Source organism: Lolium perenne, chromosome 6, assembly GCF_019359855.2.
Source record: "Lolium perenne isolate Kyuss_39 chromosome 6, Kyuss_2.0, whole genome shotgun sequence".
Classification (NCBI taxonomy): Eukaryota; Viridiplantae; Streptophyta; class Magnoliopsida; order Poales; family Poaceae; genus Lolium; species Lolium perenne.
In genome coordinates, this window is record NC_067249.2 from 89,515 (window position 1) to 108,961 (window position 19,447).

The 19,447-nt window shown below is 43.8% G+C and overlaps 2 protein-coding genes across 2 annotated transcripts; both read right to left on the minus strand.

Annotated features, from left to right (window-relative positions):
• Positions 1 to 4,863: 4,863 nt before the first annotated feature.
• Positions 4,864 to 7,699, minus strand: LOC139831944 (glycerate dehydrogenase). The gene is made up of 11 exons (XM_071821356.1): positions 7,496 to 7,699; positions 7,315 to 7,398; positions 6,741 to 6,881; positions 6,535 to 6,656; positions 6,372 to 6,453; positions 6,226 to 6,298; positions 6,028 to 6,119; positions 5,582 to 5,842; positions 5,445 to 5,489; positions 5,205 to 5,319; positions 4,864 to 5,113 (listed from the first exon to the last, which is right to left on the minus strand). Exons 1-11 carry the CDS (start codon positions 7,616 to 7,618, stop codon positions 5,091 to 5,093), a joined length of 1,161 nt encoding a protein of 386 aa, XP_071677457.1. The 5' UTR covers positions 7,619 to 7,699; the 3' UTR covers positions 4,864 to 5,090.
• A 278-nt stretch (positions 7,700 to 7,977) lies between these two features.
• Positions 7,978 to 11,897, minus strand: LOC139831945 (SKP1-like protein 1). Its single transcript, XM_071821357.1, has 2 exons — positions 11,450 to 11,897; positions 7,978 to 8,446 (listed from the first exon to the last, which is right to left on the minus strand). Exons 1-2 carry the CDS (start codon positions 11,792 to 11,794, stop codon positions 8,273 to 8,275), a joined length of 519 nt encoding a protein of 172 aa, XP_071677458.1. The 5' UTR covers positions 11,795 to 11,897; the 3' UTR covers positions 7,978 to 8,272.
• Positions 11,898 to 19,447: the final 7,550 nt, after the last annotated feature.

Sequence of the window (19,447 nt, forward strand, 5' to 3'; positions counted from 1 at the left end):
GTCGTATGGGTGGACGGTACCGCCCATACTGGGTTTCGCCGCTACATGATCGGGGCGGATCGGGGTCGGTGCACTCGATATGGGCGCGTGGTACGGGCGTAGTCCCCCATAAGGGCGATCGCTATTTTGACTGTATCAATTCTGAAAAATGCAACTTTGTTGACGAAGTTGGTACGGGCAGGAAGTACGGGTGGATGCCACCGTACCGATGGCCGCTATGCTCGCAGTGACTTTCGACAAAACTTTGCTAATTCTCATCTTCGGGCTGAGGAAGTAGTACGGGCAGATGCCACCATACCGATGGTCGCCATTTTCACTGGAACCTGAAAACTTAATATTTTCTTTGCATCTTTGCACACGCCTTTGCACATCAACATAACCTCAAAAAGGACTAAGGAAGAACAGCAGTTTATAAAATTGAAGAATGCCCATATGTTAGTACATCAAATCGAAAGGTATAAACACCTACTTCTTCTCATCTTTTCCAAAGGATCTCATGAACACTCTTTATTAGAAAAAAAGATAAAACGAAAACTTAAACAAGAACTAGCAAAAGACAATTTTATTAAGCATGGGTTGCCTCCCATGAAGCGCTTCTAGTTAAGGTCGATTAGCTTGACCCAAATGGTGATCATTTTGATTTTGGAAGTGGAAGACCCACTCCAAAGTAATTAGCCTTTAAAGTGATGATCCCATTATCACCATGCTTGGCCTTCTTCTTTCTAGGGAAGTGTACTACAAATGGTTCTTTGGAAGGCAATCCAATTCTCACATTCCCATCATGCAAATTGATTAGAGCTTTAATAGTTCTAAGAAACGGCCTTCCTAAGATTATAGGAGCTGTAGGGTCTTCGGGCATGTCCACAATAACAAGATCAATAAGAGCAGGACATCCTTTAGTTTCTACCACAATATTCTCTTTAATTCCTACAGCTTGTTTACAGGTTGAATCCGCTAAGTGAAATCTTAGCCCTGTTGTTTTGAATGGCCCCAATTTTAACTTATCAAATAAGCTCTTTGGAATAGTTGAGACGCTTGCACCAACATCACAAAGTGCAGCAACCTCATTCAGTCCAATATGAATTTTAATAGTGGGCTCAAATATGTCATCAAGCTTAGCTGGGAGTTTTTCAGCTAGCTTCTTATATTGTTGTTCCAACTCACGAACTTCGCATGCCACTTCATGAATAAATTTTCGGTACATAGTACCGTTACCTTGATCAATTCCAGGATTTTTGACAGTTATCATCTTCACAAGATCTTCCATGGAATAGTCCGGTGATGGAGCATTGCTATAGTCCAGCTCTTCAGGTTCTCTGTCTTCTTTCTTGATTCTCATCATCTTGAGATCTTCAACGGGATTTGGTTCGAGCTTCCCTGTAAATCTTGAAAGTATTATAGTTTGGCTTTCAGCTATCTTGCCCAATTATCCCTCAACGGTCTTTGTCATTTCATGTAGAACTTGAACATCATTCTTAAGAGAAACAATTTGGTTAATTAGATAAATTCCCTAACATAGTACTATGATTCTCAGTGAGTTTTTGTAAGGGTGTTGTTTTGTTCAGTTTGAGCATGCATAAATTTTGTGTATCATCTAAGAGTCTTCTAGCAACTTCAACTTGCTTGCTCATGAATGTACCTCCAGCTGTAGTATCAAGCATAGATTTGACATTGGGTTAAGGGCATTACAAAATAGGTGGAGAATTAACCAGTCCTCCATTCCATGACTTGGAAAGTTCATGATGGCTTCCTTCCTCCTTTCCCATGCAAGTGCTAGTGGATCTCGGTCTTCTTGTCTAAAACCTGTAATATTAGATCGTAGTTGCATAGTCTTTGCTGGAGGAAAAAACTTAGTCATAAATATATTAGTGCATTCATCAAATGAAGTAATAGTGCCTTTAGGCAAAGCTAGCAACCAGTCTTTTGCTTTTCATTTTAATGAAAAAGGAAACAAACAAAGTTTTACCGCATCAGGGTTGACATCTTTAATGTGCATCATATTGCATATCTCAGTAAATGTATTCAAGTGCATACTCGAATCCTCAGTGGATGAGCCTCCAAATTGATTCCGTTAAACCAAACTTAAAAGGTTAGGCTTAATTTCATCCGCTGTCACAGCGGGCTAAGTAATATGTGCACGAATAAAATCATCATTGGGGATAGCATATTCCCCAAGCTTCTTGTGTGGCATGGTTTCTATCTTTTTGGTATTTTGATTATGATAAATAAAAGAACAAGTAACGAATTTATTTGGGTTTTCAAATAGATAACAAAAGGTAAACTAATGAGAATAAATAAAACTAAAACGAAAAGGAAAATAACTAACAAGGTCTCTAGTAACCTTACAGGAATAGTGAAATTGTTTCCCCGACAACGCGCCAGAAAAAGGATTGATACCTTCGATCCGGATTATGGATTATAGTATTGTAAGCTTTTTCCCTAGAAGACCTAGGTTTAATCGAACCTTGGGAAGAACTGCTAAAATGGTGTAAAGGAAACATCTACAAGACTTGCTAGTTGGTTTAATTTTATGTTTACCAGACCTTTCTAGTTTACTTTGTTTTATGCTGTGTTCAATGGATGGAAATAGGCCAGGATCAAGGATTCTCCTGCAGTTATGCATACATATAGAAATGAAGTACAGATGAAAAAAGTAGTACATAAAATAGTAATAAGATATTTGTGAGCAGCACATCTGTAAATATTATAGCCCCTAAAGCCAGAGGTGACAAGAGTCTCTTGGTCCAACCATTGTTCCCACAGCCGCGAGTAACAACAATTAGTAAGTAAATGAATACAGACCAAAGCATTAAGCTAGATGATTGTGTCGTTGATCTCAAGTGAATCACTAAACATGTACCATTACTTTCCCCTTTGTGTCATTGAGGTTTCGGATAGCACACCATTCTCCCCTCATCCCACATCTTCCCTTGATCGATCCGATAGATATGGGTACCTGCAGATCATCGAATCGAGGCAAAGAGACAAGGATAGAAGATTTAAAACTCCTATTCAATCCTTACACGTATTCATGAGATTACATGCATATAAATGCTGCGAGGATTCGCCCCAACCAGCACCCGTGAGGACTACTCACACATGATATCAAGATCAAAGATAGAAATCATTGTTGCAAATACTTAGATTGAAATCATAATATTCTTACAATTATCGTCAATTCTCAAGAAGATCTCTATTATAATGGTGATGGCTATGACTATGAAGGAGATGGGAGATGGAATGGATGAACTATGGTGGTGGATCTCCTTCGTTGTGGTGTAGATAGATTTGATGGGTGGCGGCTCTGTTTGACGATGAATGGCTCTCTTTTTGGCGTCGCTCCCTTCATAGAACTTATAGGGTTTGACCCCGGGAGTGTTGCGGCGCACCGTACAGGCGGAGGGTACGGCGGGGCTTGCCCGTACCGGTGCATGCTAAACTCCCTGGAACCGACTTTTGACCTCTGGCCGATTTTGTTGCACTTGTGACGAGATTTTCTTTAGTAATTGCAGGTCCATTTGCAATTATGACTTGATTTTCTGCATACCATTCAAACATAGAACAGTTTGCACACATTTGCAATAATTAGTCATTAGTGGCATATTTAGAGAGAAACTTAGTCAATTTCTTAACATAGCTAAAGGTTTAAACGTGAGAGAAAAGTGACGTATTTTACAACCATCAACGCTGGGATAGATATTCACCAAACTCTCCAAACTAAGGGTAATCGTGAGTAATTGCACCGGTTGCTTGCACTTGTGTTCACGTGAGAAGGGTTCACCACATGTGTAGCACAATTTGTTTGGATGACGATACTCCCTCAACTGCCATTCCCGAGCGAATTCATTAGGAGCACGAGGAGCAACAGGAGCTCGTGGCTGAACCTGGGCAGGTGCTGGCGGTGGTCACCCCGCCGGTGCAGGACGGACAGCTTGTCTGATTGCAGCCAACTCCTCCTCTTGTATGCGTGCTAGTACAGTTGCACGCGTCAGACTGGAAGGTATCTGTGCTCGCACAAAAGCTCTAAGTCGAGGCTTCAATCCTAATACAAACTGTGTGAGGAAGAATTTGGTACTCATGGCTGAGTCCAAGGCAAGCAGGTGATACATCAATCGCTCGAACTGTATCTTGTACTCTGCTACCGTGCCGACCTGTCTGAGCTATAGAAAATGATTCATCTGGACCTCAAATTCGTCTGGACCAAATTCTGCCTGAACAGGTTGACCAAAACTGTCCCAAGTATCATTTCGGTGAGCGTGTCGCACAGCCTGCCACCAAAGTGCTGCGCGACCGTGGAGATAGAGCGATGCCGTGGTTACCCAATTCTGTAGCAGCGTGCAATAGAGCTCGAAATAGGAATTGCAACGGTCAAGCCACGGGCTAGGGAGCTCACCGTCGAAGCGAGGAAAGTCGTGCTTCGGCGGCTTGACGTAGGAATCACGGTCCTCATGGATGTTCACCTGGCGATTCTTAAGGACCAGAGCTAGTTCAGAAATGCTACCATCTGAGGCATTGTTTACTTCTAGCGTATTTATGAGAATGGGAGGGGATTATTTTGTATCCCGAAAAATCCCCACTGGTCCGTTTACTTCTCCCGTTTTAAACGAAATAATCCCGAGATATCCCCTCCCATCCCCACATTTTTGCCTAAATTGAAAACTCTCCATCATACTAGTGTATTTTTGGGGAAGGGTATTTGAGGGGATTGTCTGAACACCAAATCCCCTTCCATCCCCATACCCATTGGAAAAAAAATACGAGGTAAGTTCTGAAGAAGGTGCCATCCTACCTAGCAACACTCACCATGTCCCAAGTACCGGGAATAGTGAATCTTATGTCAACGAGAGATGAGACACAGGCAACAAGATAATTGTAGCTACTATTATGTATTCGTTTTCCATCTCAGCCAAATGGCCAGAAAACTTCTGTCTTGTACATGACCAAACTTATCCTCCCTCTCGCAGGGAAAATGTATATAATTAATTATGATCCATACAAAAGCTCTTGCTACTACTCCATGCGTTTATATGCTAGCAGCTATACATAGCAAGCAGTGCTCGATCCAGCATCGTCTCTGTTCCTGTCTCTGTCTAAAGCTTGGAAGATGGCAGTCCTGAAATACACACACACATACACACAGCAAAGTCCATCAGAAAATGAGCTAACCACTTGTCTATATTGACAGACAGTATAGATAGAATTACCGAGTTGCTTCGAGTTGACGATGCTTGGGCAAGCAGGCGGGGGCGTAGCATTCTCGTCCAGGAAGGGCTCCACTGCGTTAGGGTTTCCCCACACTGGATACCCCTTGATTTTACCCTAACATGACAAGCAACATGCTTTCTTGATCAGTAAGTATTACCTCATTTTCTATTTCAAAGAAATAGCTATACATAAAATTGTTGATTAATTAAGATTTGATCAATGGATCATGGATTACTCACAAGAACGTTGAGAGCAGCAAGGGTTGCCATCCCTTCACGCGTCCACTGAACAACCACAACCAATGAACCGCTCGATTAGAGGAAGGATATACAATTTAGTCATTCATTCATTTATTGAGATGTCAACATATATGTACCTTGGATGCTGATGCGATGTGAGGCACGACGACTGCGTTCTTCATCTCTGCCAGCCCAGGTTTCATGTACGGCTCGTCCTCGAACACGTCAAGCCCCACGCGGAACATTGGGTTCGCCTTCAGGTGCTCCACCAGCGCCACCTCGTCGATCACGGGGCCTCGGCTCGCGTTCACCAGCACTGCCTCCTTCTTCATCATCGCCAGACGCTCGGGGTTTATCAGGTGGTACGTCGTCTTGTCTAGCACAGGGTGCAGGCTTATCTGCCATCGACATTGAACGCAGAACGCAGATCATGGCTTTATACTAGGTGGGTTCTGCTTATTAAAAGCTGCAATTGCAGGAATTGGCATCCTAGTCTTAATAGTTAGAGCGGGTTACCACATCAGCCTCTGTCAATTAATATAATTGTAATGGCAGGCATATGTATCCTAGTCTAAATTATTACCACATCAGCCTCCCTGAGGACTTCCTCCATGCTGGACGCCCTCTTCCATGTTACAGGCGGCTCACCGTTCGCTTTCAGGAACTGCCCATAAGCTGCCGCATACACAATTATATATGTATTAGTTCCAAGTCAAAATACTCCTACATAGCTGCCTGCAACGGCACAAATTATTACAGACGCTAGCTAAGCTTAGCTTGCCTGTGACGAACTTCTCGAGCCGTGTGGACTGATACAGGTCGAAGTAGATTAAGTTCATCTTGAAGCCCTCAATCTGGGAAACAACCAACGTTAATTTTATATTTTGCAACATATTCAGATGAGACTGATGCAGGATGTATAAATACCATCATCCTTGCATAAGCTGAGCCGATGCGGCCAGCTCCAATCACTCCAACGGTCTGCCCCTTGAGCAAGTTTCCAACGAACCTGTATGTTATTCATTTCATTATATATCTCGTACAAACACTAGCTAGATTAAAATTCAGTTTTGGTAGCAGTAGCAATCACAGGTGTGGGAGCCATCCGTCATAGAGGCCAGCTCTCATGAACTGGTCGGCTTCCACGATCCTCCTGGCAGCCGCCACCGACAGGGATGCTGCCAGCTCCGCCGTCGTCTCCGTCAGAACACCCTGCACCCATCCATCCATCCATCAGGGTAATTAAGAGATTCAGACTTGATAGAAGCAAAACACTATCATGGCAGGAATACATACAGGTGTGTTGCCGATGGCGATGCCGTTCCGGTTGGCAGCGTCGACGTCGACGTTGTTGTACCCGACGGCCATGTTGCTGAAGGCTGTCCCACCGGCACGCTTGAGAGCGGAGAAGAGCACTTCGCCCCAGTCCTCCGTCAGCTGCAGTGTTTAATATATGCATCCAGATTGGGAACTAATTATTAGTACTAGAAAGAAGCCAAAGAAAAAGGATATGTAGTTATTACTAAAATAAATGAACTTAGCTGCAATTTTTAGGAAACAGACTAACAGAAGTACTTTATTTACTCAAGGGGAGGACAAACACTAATGAATTTATTTACTCAGGAAAAGTAAGAAGACTAGTGACTTTATTTACTCAACGGAAGAACACTAGTGGCAGCTGAAGTATTTTTTCGTATATGCCACACGAACATACATCATCCAGATTGGAAACCGATCATTAGTAGTAGGTAGAAACAACTTGCCATACACAAAGGATAGCTATTACAAGGATGAGGCCTAACCAAACATACATGACCATAACTGAAGTTTTTAGGACAGTATATAAAACAGCCTAACAATAGCAACTTGCCTGGCCGATGACACCATGGCAGTGATCGCCGATGAGTGCCAGGATGTCGTCGACTGAGAGTATGGTCTTTGTCTCCGTGCATATCTGCAAACAAACACAATCAACTTCTCTCTACTTTATCATTGACCAGCGCCCATCCAATCTGTTACGAAACAAAACAATATAAGCAAGCAGGCAGCACCTCGAGGCGGCAGTCGTTGTCGGTGAGGAGGCGGATCCAGCGGGTGCCGGGCATGGACTTTGTGCTCACCACGCGGTACTTGCCGCTTGGGTTCCACACCTCAATCGATATCGGCTTGGCCATTGCCAAAGCTGGAGCAAGAAGCAGCAAGGAGGAACAATGTGAAACTAGCGGTGACAAGCTACTTGTAGTAGTGACTCGTGTTTTCTTATCAGGTTGGGAACTGAACTAGAGGCGCCAAGATTTTTGCGATTTTGGAAGGCAAAAGTCGTGGCCACTTGGTGGATAAGATCACAAAATAGATGAGTGGCTCCAAGCCTCTCAGACTCTGAATAAGACAGCAACTTATCATCTCCAGGTTCAGAACATATGGCTCTCAACTCTGCAGCACAAAACTGACAGAAAATTTATGAATCACCATCACCATCCAGCTAAAAAGATATCACCAGGAACCATTATCAGCAAAACCAAGAGCATCCAGATAAACAAAACACGCCAATCATGCTTCAACACAGTATCTCAAAGCAGACAACAGTCATCAACCAGCCACAGATGCACAATGTTACAAACCAAAAATCCGCTTGACAATAGCAATTCGGTTGATCGCAAGTGATAACCACTGAAAACTAAGGATAGATAGTTTTCCTTGCGGACATAACAACCAACCCACTGGGGGTGACTCCAAAATAATTACATCCATTACAACGTCATTAAAAGAGCGCTGACACTAAGCTCTAAGCATCAGCACGGCAGGCATAAGGGTGTAGATGCTGCCCTCTACTCGAACGCCCACTGGTTCTCCCTGCGAATCTCTTCCTCCTCCTCGGGGGTGAAGTCGTTCTTGATGTTGAATGTCTTGCGGATCTCCTCAGGCGTCTTGCCCTTGATCATGTCGGCCACAGTCTGACACGTAAGATCCAGCAAGCCCTTGATGTTCAGGTAGTTTGCAGCCTGGGTGCAAAAAGAATCACAGGGTGTCAGAGGTTACAATGAATACAGTAGCACTTAAGTAATTAGATAAAGTGCCCTGCATAAACATGTGAATCGATCTATGGGTGCCTATTCAAAGACCTAGGGAAAACGCTTCCTTTCAGGCAGGGGATCGCTCGACTCTCATCGTCCGCATTGTCGGCCTGACGCATGTCCCTGTGGACCCCACCATCAGCATACCCTCTCTTATTCTCTTCCTCATCTCTCCCGCACGATCCCTGAGAGGCTGCAACCAATCTTCTCCACCGATGGGGACTGCGCAGCGCACCCCAACTCCGCGCCCACCTTCTACCTCGCCAGCAGAAAGGCACTGCATGTGCAGCTCTGGCATAAAAGCCGGTCTACATCTCCGCGTCGCCTCCCAATTTCAACCTGCACCCCACTTTCTTTTCTCACCGACATGTACTGTGCATCCCGCCCCAACTCCCGCCCCACCTTTTACCTCGCCAGCGGTAGGACTCCACGGGCACAGCTCGGGGGTCGCCATCTTCCCCTGCTCATCCAAGTTCCTCCACCTGCTGGAAATTTTACCCACCTCTGCTGCCAGCGGCAGCCGGCCCTGCTACGAAAGGCCACCGACGCTGCTACCCACAGCCTCCGCCCGAGGCTGCTACGAACTGCGGCTGCCACTGCTACTACCGGCATTCGCCGCTGCTACCCACGGCCTCCGCGGCTGCTGCGACCGGGCGCCGTCGCTGCTACCCATGGTCTCCGCGGCTGCTACTACCGGCCGTCGCCTCTGCTACCCACCGCCTCTGTCGCGGCTATGAACGGCGGCCGCCGCTGCTACCAATGTCCTTTGCTGCTGCCACGAACGGCCGCCGGTGCTGCTACAAAGGGCCTTCACCGCTGCTACAAACTGCTCGCCCCAGCTGCTACAAGCCATCCACCACCATGCTGCGAACCATCGCCGATGCGCTTCAGGTGGTCGCCCTCAGCGGCTCGGCGCTTCTGGCTGGTTGTGTGCTGCTGCAGGCAGCACTACGGTTGCTGCAAGGGGACTGGGTGCTACGAGCTTGGACTCCCTCGGTGCCCATCACGGCTCACGGTGGAGCTCCGCCGGCCCGAGATGATTGAATCTGCATAGCTATGCGGAGGATGCCGCTTGAGTTTTTTTCCTTCAGATCGCGTGTGGGGGGCGAAGGCGACAGAAATAGATGGAACTAAAGTTGTCAATCGTGTACGGTTGGTACTGACCGCATCCAACGGCTGCGGACCCAGGGGATCAGGGATTTGATCCCCGGGGGGACGCTCAGTGTGGCCCAAGACCTAAACCACACAACACAAGTTGAACATGGTGGTCAAGCAGAGAAGATGTCACATGCTTATAGTACAGAAGACAGCAACTGTTAAAAAAAACAAATACCTTGCATAACAATATATATACATGTGAACTGACCTATGGGTGTTTATTCAAAGAACCAAAGCACACAAGTTGAACATGGGGCCGCATTGTTATTGATTCTAAGAGAATATGTTGAGATACCACTATTATATAGTACAGGACATATTCAAAGCAATACATCAACAGGACAACATAACAGCAACGTTTATTCAAAGAAAAACACACAGGTCTGACATGGGTTCAATGAGATGAACACACAGGTCTGACATGGGTTCAATGAGATGAACCAAAAATACATACGTTCGTCTCATGGCAAGTCCGAAAGTTTCACTGCAACAGCGCTGCTACCGAAGGGCAATGGAATATGAGACAGCCTTCTGATCTATGGTAAACATCAACACTCAGATGGCTCATTTTGTGATGATTGCTTAGGAATATACAAACATGAAGAAAGCTCCACGTCACACAGAAAACAACTATCAATCAGACATAAAGACAAAATAGGTACACAACAAAGTCCACTCAAAAGATTTTGAGCAAGTAAGGGGACAAAATCAAAAGATCTAAGGTTTTGATCAATTAAAATAAGGGGACAAAATCAGATGTTGGCCTCATGGCAAGTCCCAAAGTTTCACTAACAACACCGCTACCAAGGGCAATGGAATATGAGACCGCACTAACATGGAGAAATTCCAAAGGAAAGGATTATTTTGTGGCACTAGTGAGTGGATACGTCTTTAACTTGCAGAAAACAACATGACTGTAACAAAACTAATCGAGAGCAGATACTACTGTATTACAAATAAGCAAACAAAAAATGCAATGCACTAGCCATGGATACTCGTGTATGGAGTCAGACAGCGACATTTAAAATGGTCAAGACGTGTTGGTGACGAAACTTAAACGCACAAGACATGAACTAACGGATGTGTATTCAAAGCAGAAACTACATAGTGCAGAAACAACTGACAGAAGAATACTGTGACATTTGATGACTCTGCTGGTAAGAAAACAGTCAACAGCCATGCTGGATAGCTGTAGCAGCACAAATTAAGAGCAGATGCTACACCCGCTTAAACAACATGTTGTAAAGCTAACAAGTCCACCCGGGGCCTAAGCAAGAAGATGCAAAGGCAGCTAATGCAGGATACATGAAGAAATTGAGCTGGCTAGCATCAGCAGCAGCATCTACATGGTTAGGTGACATGGCAGTGAAGCAAGTGTTATACACGTGGATACATTATAAATAACCTTGCAAGATACCACACACAATCTTGTAGTCCACCGGTCCATATATATATCCGTACCTAGAAAAAGTTGAGCCGCTTTTTTTTTTCCTGGAGGTAGTATGCATCTCAGTTAGGTCACATGGATGAAAATTGCAGCCACCACAAGTGTACATCTACGGAGTTGACTTGGCAGATGAACAAGTATCAAAAGGATGGGGTAGCAAATTAAGCTACCGTAACATATACCCTAATCGAGAACTAGTAGGGCACGATTACCAGCGTGTAGTCTAATCGAATCTGGTGCGAGCAAGCAGTAGCACAATCCCGATTAGAGAGGGAAAAGCAGTTGCAAAACAGATCTAAAGGGAAAGGAGGGGACGGGATAGCTACCAGGATGAGGTCGAAGAGGGTGGCCTGGTCGACCTTGACGAACTCGGCGTCCCAGTTCTTGAGGTCCTCGGCGGGCGCCGGAGCCGCGGCCCCGTCCGCCGCCGATGCCGCACCGTCGGCGCCGGCGGGCTTGGCGGCCTGGACGTGCTTGTTGCAGTACTCGATGACCTTGGAGAGGATCTTGGAGTTGACGTTGGGGAGCGGGATGCCGTTGTCGGCGCAGTCGTCCTCGATCATGTGCCGGATCGTCTGCGACTCCATGGCGACGGCCTCCTCGACCTCGAACTCCTCGCCGTCCGAGGACTTGAGCGTGATCATCTTCTTCTCGCCCTCCGCGGCAGCCATCGGGGAGGTCGGGGATTGATTGGGGATCGGGGATTTGAGAGCAAACCCTAGGAGCGAGCGAGCGAGCGAGCTGCGGCAGGCTTGAGGAACAGGTGCGGCCTCCTTCCCTTTATTTATCGGGACGGCATCCATAGCACAGCTTCGTTCGTATCCCAAACGAATTCGTTCTCGAGTTTGCCACGTCTTTCGCCAGCACGCTCAAACAAATTTAGACTCTCATGCTTTTCCTAGCTTTACTCCTGCCTCTATCGATGAAATATCTGAATACATACACTCTTTAGTAACAATAGCTCCAACATCCTTTTGTAGGCAGAGGAAGTACTACGATATCACATAATACGGGGGTTTTTCTCTCGATAAAAGACCCTTTATTACTCAAATGTTTAAGCAATACCCCTGATCTCTGCATAACAAAGATGCACACAGCCGTCTAAATATCGAGTTACGTCGCGGAAATTGCTCTATGCATCTAAACTCCTAATAATTATGTGATAGCTTACTTATTCCCCTACTTGGTACTACCAACCTCCCACCTGGATTATATCACTGCTTTTTTCATCTTTCAATTTAACTTTTTTACATTGGTTTTTGAAATACAGAGTGCTTTATTAGGTTATTAAAAGGAGCATACGGGTGGCCCCCAATGATGACCTATTAACCCACCATGCCTCTAGCACTAGTATAAACGGGTCTTTTAAGCACCTCTCGGAACAAGGAAGGTCAGCGCTGCAGAAGATCCATGGCGCCCCAAAAAATCGATCATCACACAAATCCCTTCACCGGCACATCACATGCTACATGCATTTGGGGACCGTGATAAATGTATCGCACATGGACAACACAATAAAAATGTCATCGTAGTGGTATATAATCCCACATGTTTCATCACCGAGAAAGCGGGTCCAACATCTTTGCGAAGTTTATTGTATCCCACCTGGGTTTTTTTTCTTTGCCCCATCTCACACGGGTCGTCTGTGCAGTCTGCAGTGTGTTCTCGAGGTTGCCTCCTGGTATTTTGTGTAGCCTCTTCGCCTTTCTCCTGTGTGTGTCACATACTCGTTGGGGATAATGCAACTTCCTCAACCGCCTTTTGTTCCATTTTCCCTACCTGCGAGAGGGAGGATCAATTTTCTCATGTACAAGAAAGAAAGTCTCCCGCCATTTGGCAGTTTTTAGTCGTCGGTGTCGGCCCCAGCTGGGGGTGCCAAGGGCAGCGGCCGAAAATCGGTTCCGCTGGTCCCTGGCTCGTCAGCGGTGCTCTTCCCCTGCTCGCCCTCTGCTTGCTGCTGGCAGTTGACGTGGGAGTTAGCAACGGCGCTAGAAAGTAGCTTCCTTGTGATGGTAAAGTACTCGTCCGTTGGGAACCCCAAGAGGAAGGTGTGATGCGTACAGCAGTAAGTTTTCCCTCAGTAAGAAACCAAGGTTTATCGAACCAGTAGGAGTCAAGGAACACGCGAAGGTTGTTGGTGAAGGAGTGTAGTGCGGCGCAACACCAGGGATTCCGGCGCCAACGTGGAACCTGCACAACACAATCAAAATACTTTGCCCCAACTTAACAGTGAGGTTGTCAATCTCACCGGCTTGCTGAAAACAAAAGATTAAACGTATGGTGTGGAGAATGATGTTTGTTTGCAAAGAACAGCAGAGAACAATGATTGCAGTAGATTGTATTTCAGATGTAAAAGAATGGACCGGGATCCACAGTTCACTAGTGGTGTCTCTCCAATAAGATAAATAGCATGTTGGGTGAACAAATTACAGGTGGGCAATTGACAAATAGAGAGGGCATAACAATGCACATACATATCATGATGAGTACTATGAGATTTACTTAGGGCATTACGACAAAGTACATAGACCGCTATCCAGCATGCATCTATGCCTAAAAAGTCCACCTTCGGGTTAGCATCCGCACCCCTTCCAGTATTAAGTTGCAAACAACAGACAATTGCATTAAGTATGGTGCGTAATGTAATCAACACAAATATCCTTAGACAAAGCATCAATGTTTTATCCCTAGTGGCAACAGCACATCCACAACCTTAGAACTTTCTCACCTTGTCCTGCATTCAATGGAGGCATGAACCCACTATCGAGCATAAGTACTCCCTCTTGGAGTTACAAGTATCAACTTGGGCAAAGCCTCTACTAGCAACGGAGAGCATGCAAGATCATAAACAACACATATATGATAGATTGATAATCAACTTGACATAGTATTCCATATTCATCGGATCCCACCAAACACAACATGTGGCATTACAAATAAATGATCTTGATCATGATAGGCAGCTCACAAGATCTAAACATGATAGCACAAGAGGAGAAGACAACCATCTAGCTACTGCTATGGACCCATAGTCCAAGGATGAACTACTCACGCATCAATCCGGAGGCGGGCATGATGATGTAGAGTCCTCCGGTGATGATTCCCCTCTCCAGCAGGGTGCCGGAGGTGATCTCCTGAATCCCCCGAGATGGGATTGGCGGCGACGGCGTCTCTGGAACTTTTCTCGTATCGTGGCTCTCGGTACTAGGGTTTTCGCGATGGAGTGTTTAAGTAGGCGAAGGGGCAGAGTCAGGAGAGGCACGGGGGTCCCACCCCATAGGCCGGCGCGGGCCCCATGCTGGCCGCGCCGCCCTATGGTTACGGGCTCTCGTGGCCCCACTTCGTATCCTCTTCGGTCTTCTGGAAGCTTCGTGGAAAAATAAGACCCTGGGCGTTTGTTTCGTCCAATTCCGAGAATATTTCCTGTGTAGGATTTCTGAAACCAAAAACAACAGAAAACAGGAACTGGCGCTTCGGCATCTTGTTAATAGGTTAGTACCGGAAAATGCATAAAAATGATATAAAGTGTGTATAAAACATGTGAGTATCATCATAAAAGTAGCATGGAACATAAGAAATTATAGATACGTTTGAGACGTATCAAGCATCCCCAAGCTTAGTTCCTACTCGCCCTCGAGTAGGTAAACGATAACAAGGATAATTTCTGAAGTGACATGCTATCATAATCTTGATCAATACTATTGTAAAGCATATGAGATGAATGAAGTGATTCAAAGTAATGGTAAAGATAATGACTAAACAACTGAATCATATAGCAATGACTTTTCATGAATAGTACTTTCAAGACAAGCATCAATAAGTCTTGCATAAGAGTTAACTCATAAAGCAATAAATTCTTAGTAGAAAGTTTTGAAGCAACACAAAGGAAGATATAAGTTTCAGCAGTTGCTTTCAACTTCAACATGTATATCTCATGGATAATTGTCAACACAAAGTAATATGATGAGTGCAAATAAGCAAATATGTAAGAATCAATGCACACAGTTGACACAAGTGTTTGCTTCTAAGATGGAAAGAAGTAGGTAAACTGACTCAACATAAAGTAGAAGAAAGGCCCTTCACAGAGGGAAGCATGGATTACTATTTTTGTGCTAGAGCTTTTATTTTGAAAACATAGAAACAATTTTGTCAACGGTAGCAATAAATCATATGTGTTATGCATAAGACATCTTATAAGTTGCAAGCCTCATGCATAGTACACCAATAGTGCTCGCACCTTGTCCTAATTAGCTTGGATTTCCATGGATTCTCATTGCATAACATATGTTTCAACCAAGTGTCACAAAGGGGTACCTCTATGCCGCCTGTACAAAGGTCTAAGGAGAAAGTTCGCATTGGATTTCTCACTTTTGATTATTCTCAACTTAGACATCCATACTCGGACAACATAGACAACAGATAATGGACGCCTCTTTAATGCATAAGCATTCAACAACAGATAATATTCTCATATGAGATTGAGGATTGTTGTCCAAACTGAAACTTCCACCATGATACATGGCTTTGGTTAGCGGCCCAATGTTCTTCTCTAACAATATGCATACTCAAACCATACAACTCATGGTAAATCACCCTTACTTCAGACAAGACGAACATGCATAGCAACCCACATGATATTCAACAAAAGTTGATGGCGTCCCCAGAAACATGGTTACCGCTCAACAAGCAACTTATAAGAAATAAGATACATAGCGACATATTCTTTACCACAATAGTTTTTAACCTACTTTCCCATGAGGTATATATTGCAAAGACAAGGAATGGAATTTTAAAGGTAGCACTCAAGTAATTTACTTTGGAATGGCAGAGAAATACCATGTAGTAGGTAGGTATGGTGGACACAAATGGCATAGTTTTTGGCTCAAGGATTTGGATGCACGAGAAGCATTCCCTCTCAGTACAAGGCTTTGGGCTAGCAAGGTTATTTGAAGCAAACACAAGTATGAACCGCACAAGACAAAACTTACATAAGAACATATTGCAAGCATTATAAGACTCTACATTGTCTTCCTTGTTGTTCAAACACCTCAACCAGAAAATATCTAGACTTTAGAGAGACCAATCATGCAAACCAAATTTCAACAAGCTCTATGGTAGTTTTTCATTAATGGGTGCAAAGTACATGATGCAAGAGCTTAAACATGATCTATTTGAGCACAACAATTGCCAAGTATCAAGTTATTCAAGACAATATACCAATTACCACATGAAACATTTTCTGTTTCCAACCAAATAGCAATGAACGAAGCAGTTTCAACCTTCGCCATGAACATTAAAGGTAAAGCTAAGAACACCTGTGTTCATATGCAACAGCGGAGCGTGTCTCTCTCCCACACAAAGAATGCTAGGATCCGACTTTATTCAAATATAAACAAAAATAAAAACATACAGACGCTCCAAGTAAAGCACATAAGATGTGACGGAATAAAAATATAGTTTCACTAAAGGTGACCTGATAAGTTGTTGATGAAGAAGGGGATGCCTTGGGCATCCCCAAGCTTAGATGCTTGAGTCTTCTTGAAATATGCAGGGATGAACCACGGGGGCATCCCCAAGCTTAGACTTTTCACTCTTCTTGATCGTATTATATCATCCTCCTCTCTTGACCCTTGAAAACTTCCTCCACACCAAACTCAAAACAAACTCATTAGAGGGTTAGTGCATAATCAAAAATTCACATATTTAGAGGTGACATAATCATTCTTAACACTTCTGGACATTGCACAAAGCTACTGAAAGTTAATGGAACAAAGAAATCCATCCAACATAGCAAAAGAGGCAATGTGAAATAAAAGGCAGAATCTGTCAAAACAGAATAGTCCGTAAAGACGAATTTTTTAGCGGCACTTAACAGGCTCAGATGAAGAAGCTCAAATTGAATGAAAGTTGCGTACATATCTGAGGATAATTCACGTAAATTGGCAGATTTTTCTGAGTTACCTACAGAAGGGGCTACTCAAATTCGTGACAGCAAGAAATCTGTTTCTGCGCAGTAATCCAAATCTAGTATCAACCTTACTATCAAAGACTTTATTTGGTACAACAATGCAATAAAATAAAGATAAGGAGAGGTTACTACAGTAGTAACAACTTCCAAGACACAAATATAAAACAAAATTGCAGAAATAAAATAATGGGTTGTCTCCCATAAGCGCTTTTCTTTAACGCCTTTCAGCTAGGCGCAGAAAGTGTAAATCAAGTAACATCAAGAGAAGAAGCATCAACAAAGGAGTTAGGAGTTTTCTCAATAATGCATTGTATCTTATCTATGTAAGTTTCAGAGACTCCTCTTTCATTACTTTTAGGCTTACTATCCTCATCAAATAAATTTTCAGGAACAATCCAATCAAAATTCTTTTCTAATGCCTCATGCATTCCTATGAGTTTATAAGGTATTGGTACTTTAATCTCCCCCTCACAATTGACTTTATTAGTGTACTTTAGTCTATCTTTTTCCATCTTTTCAAGAGTATTTGCAAAATTGGTATAAAAGCCAAGCATCTTATGTTGAATAAAGACTTTTCTAGCTTCTCTAGCTACATCACCAAAATCTTTAAGAAGGGTTTCTAAAACAAAATCTTTCTTCTCTCCTTCTTCCATATCAGAGAGTGTAAGAAACATATGTTGCATTATAGGGTTAAGATTAACAAATCTAGCTTCCAACATGTGTACTAAAGAGGCAGTAGCAATTTCATAAGTAGAAGCAAGTTCTACCAAGGATCTATCTTCAAAATCTTTAACTGTACTAGCATGAGTGAAAAATTCTTCTATATTATCTCTTCCAATGATAGACCCATGCCCTACTGATATATCTTTCAGAGTGAACTTAGGGGGAAACATGATGAAATAAACAAAAGGTAAATAAAGTAAATGCAAGTAGCTAATTTTTTTGTGTTTTTTTGGTATAGAGAAAGCAAACAAGACAGTAAATAAAGTAAAGCAAGTAACTAATTTTTTTGTGTTTTTGATATAAAGAAAACAAACAAAGCAGAAAATAAAGTAAAGTAAAGCAAGACAATAAACAAAGTAAAGAGATTGGATGTGAGAGACTCCCCTTGCAGCGTGTCTTGATCTCCCCGGCAACGGCGCCAGAAAAGTAGCTGCTGGCAGTTGACGTGGGAGTTAGCAACGGCGCCAGAAAGTAGCTTCCTTGTGACGATAAAGTACTCGTCCGTTGGGAACCCCAAGAGGAAGGTGTGATGCGTACAGCAGCAAGTTTTCCCTCAGTAAGAAACCAAGGTTTATCGAACCAGTAGGAGTCAAGGAACACGTGAAGGTTGTTAGTGAAGGAGTGTAGTGCGGCGCAACACCAGGGATTCCGGCGCCAACGTGGAACCTGCACAACACAATCAAAATACTTTGCCCCAACTTAATAGTGAGGTTGTCAATCTCACCGGCTTGCTGAAAACAAAGGATTAAACGTATGGTGTGGAGAATGATGTTTGTTTGCAAAGAACAGCAGAGAACAATGATTGCAGTAGATTGTATTTCAGATGTAAAAGAATGGACCGGGGTCCACAGTTCACTAGTGGTGTCTCTCCAATAAGATAAATAGCATGTTGGGTGAACAAATTACAAGTGGGCAATTGACAAATAGAGAGGGCATAACAATGCACATACATATCATGATGAGTACTATGAGATTTACTTAGGGCATTACGACAAAGTACATAGACCGCTATCCAGCATGCATCTATGCCTAAAAAGTCCACCTTCGGGTTAGCATCCGCACCCCTTCCAGTATTAAGTTGTAAACAACAGACAATTGCATTAAGTATGGTGCGTAATGTAATCAACACAAATATCCTTAGACAAAGCATCAATGTTTTATCCCTAGTGGCAACAACACATCCACAACCTTAGAACTTTCTGTCACTGTCCCAGATTCAATGGAGGCATGAACCCACTATCGAGCATAAGTACTCCCTCTTGGAGTTACAAGTATCAACTTGGCCAGAGCCTCTACTAGCAATGGAGAGCATGCAAGATCATAAACAACACATATATGATAGATTGATAATCAACTTGACATAGTATTCCATATTCATCGGATCCCACCAAACACAACATGTAGCATTACAAATAGATGATCTTGATCATGATAGGCAGCTCACAAGATCTAAACATGATAGCACAAGAGGAGAAGACAACCATCTAGCTACTGCTATGGACCCATAGTCCAAGGATGAACTACTCACGCATCAATCCGGAGGCGGGCATGATGATGTAGAGTCCTCCGGTGATGATTCCCCTCTCCGGCAGGGTGCCGGAGGTGATCTCCTGAATCCCCCGAGATGGGATTG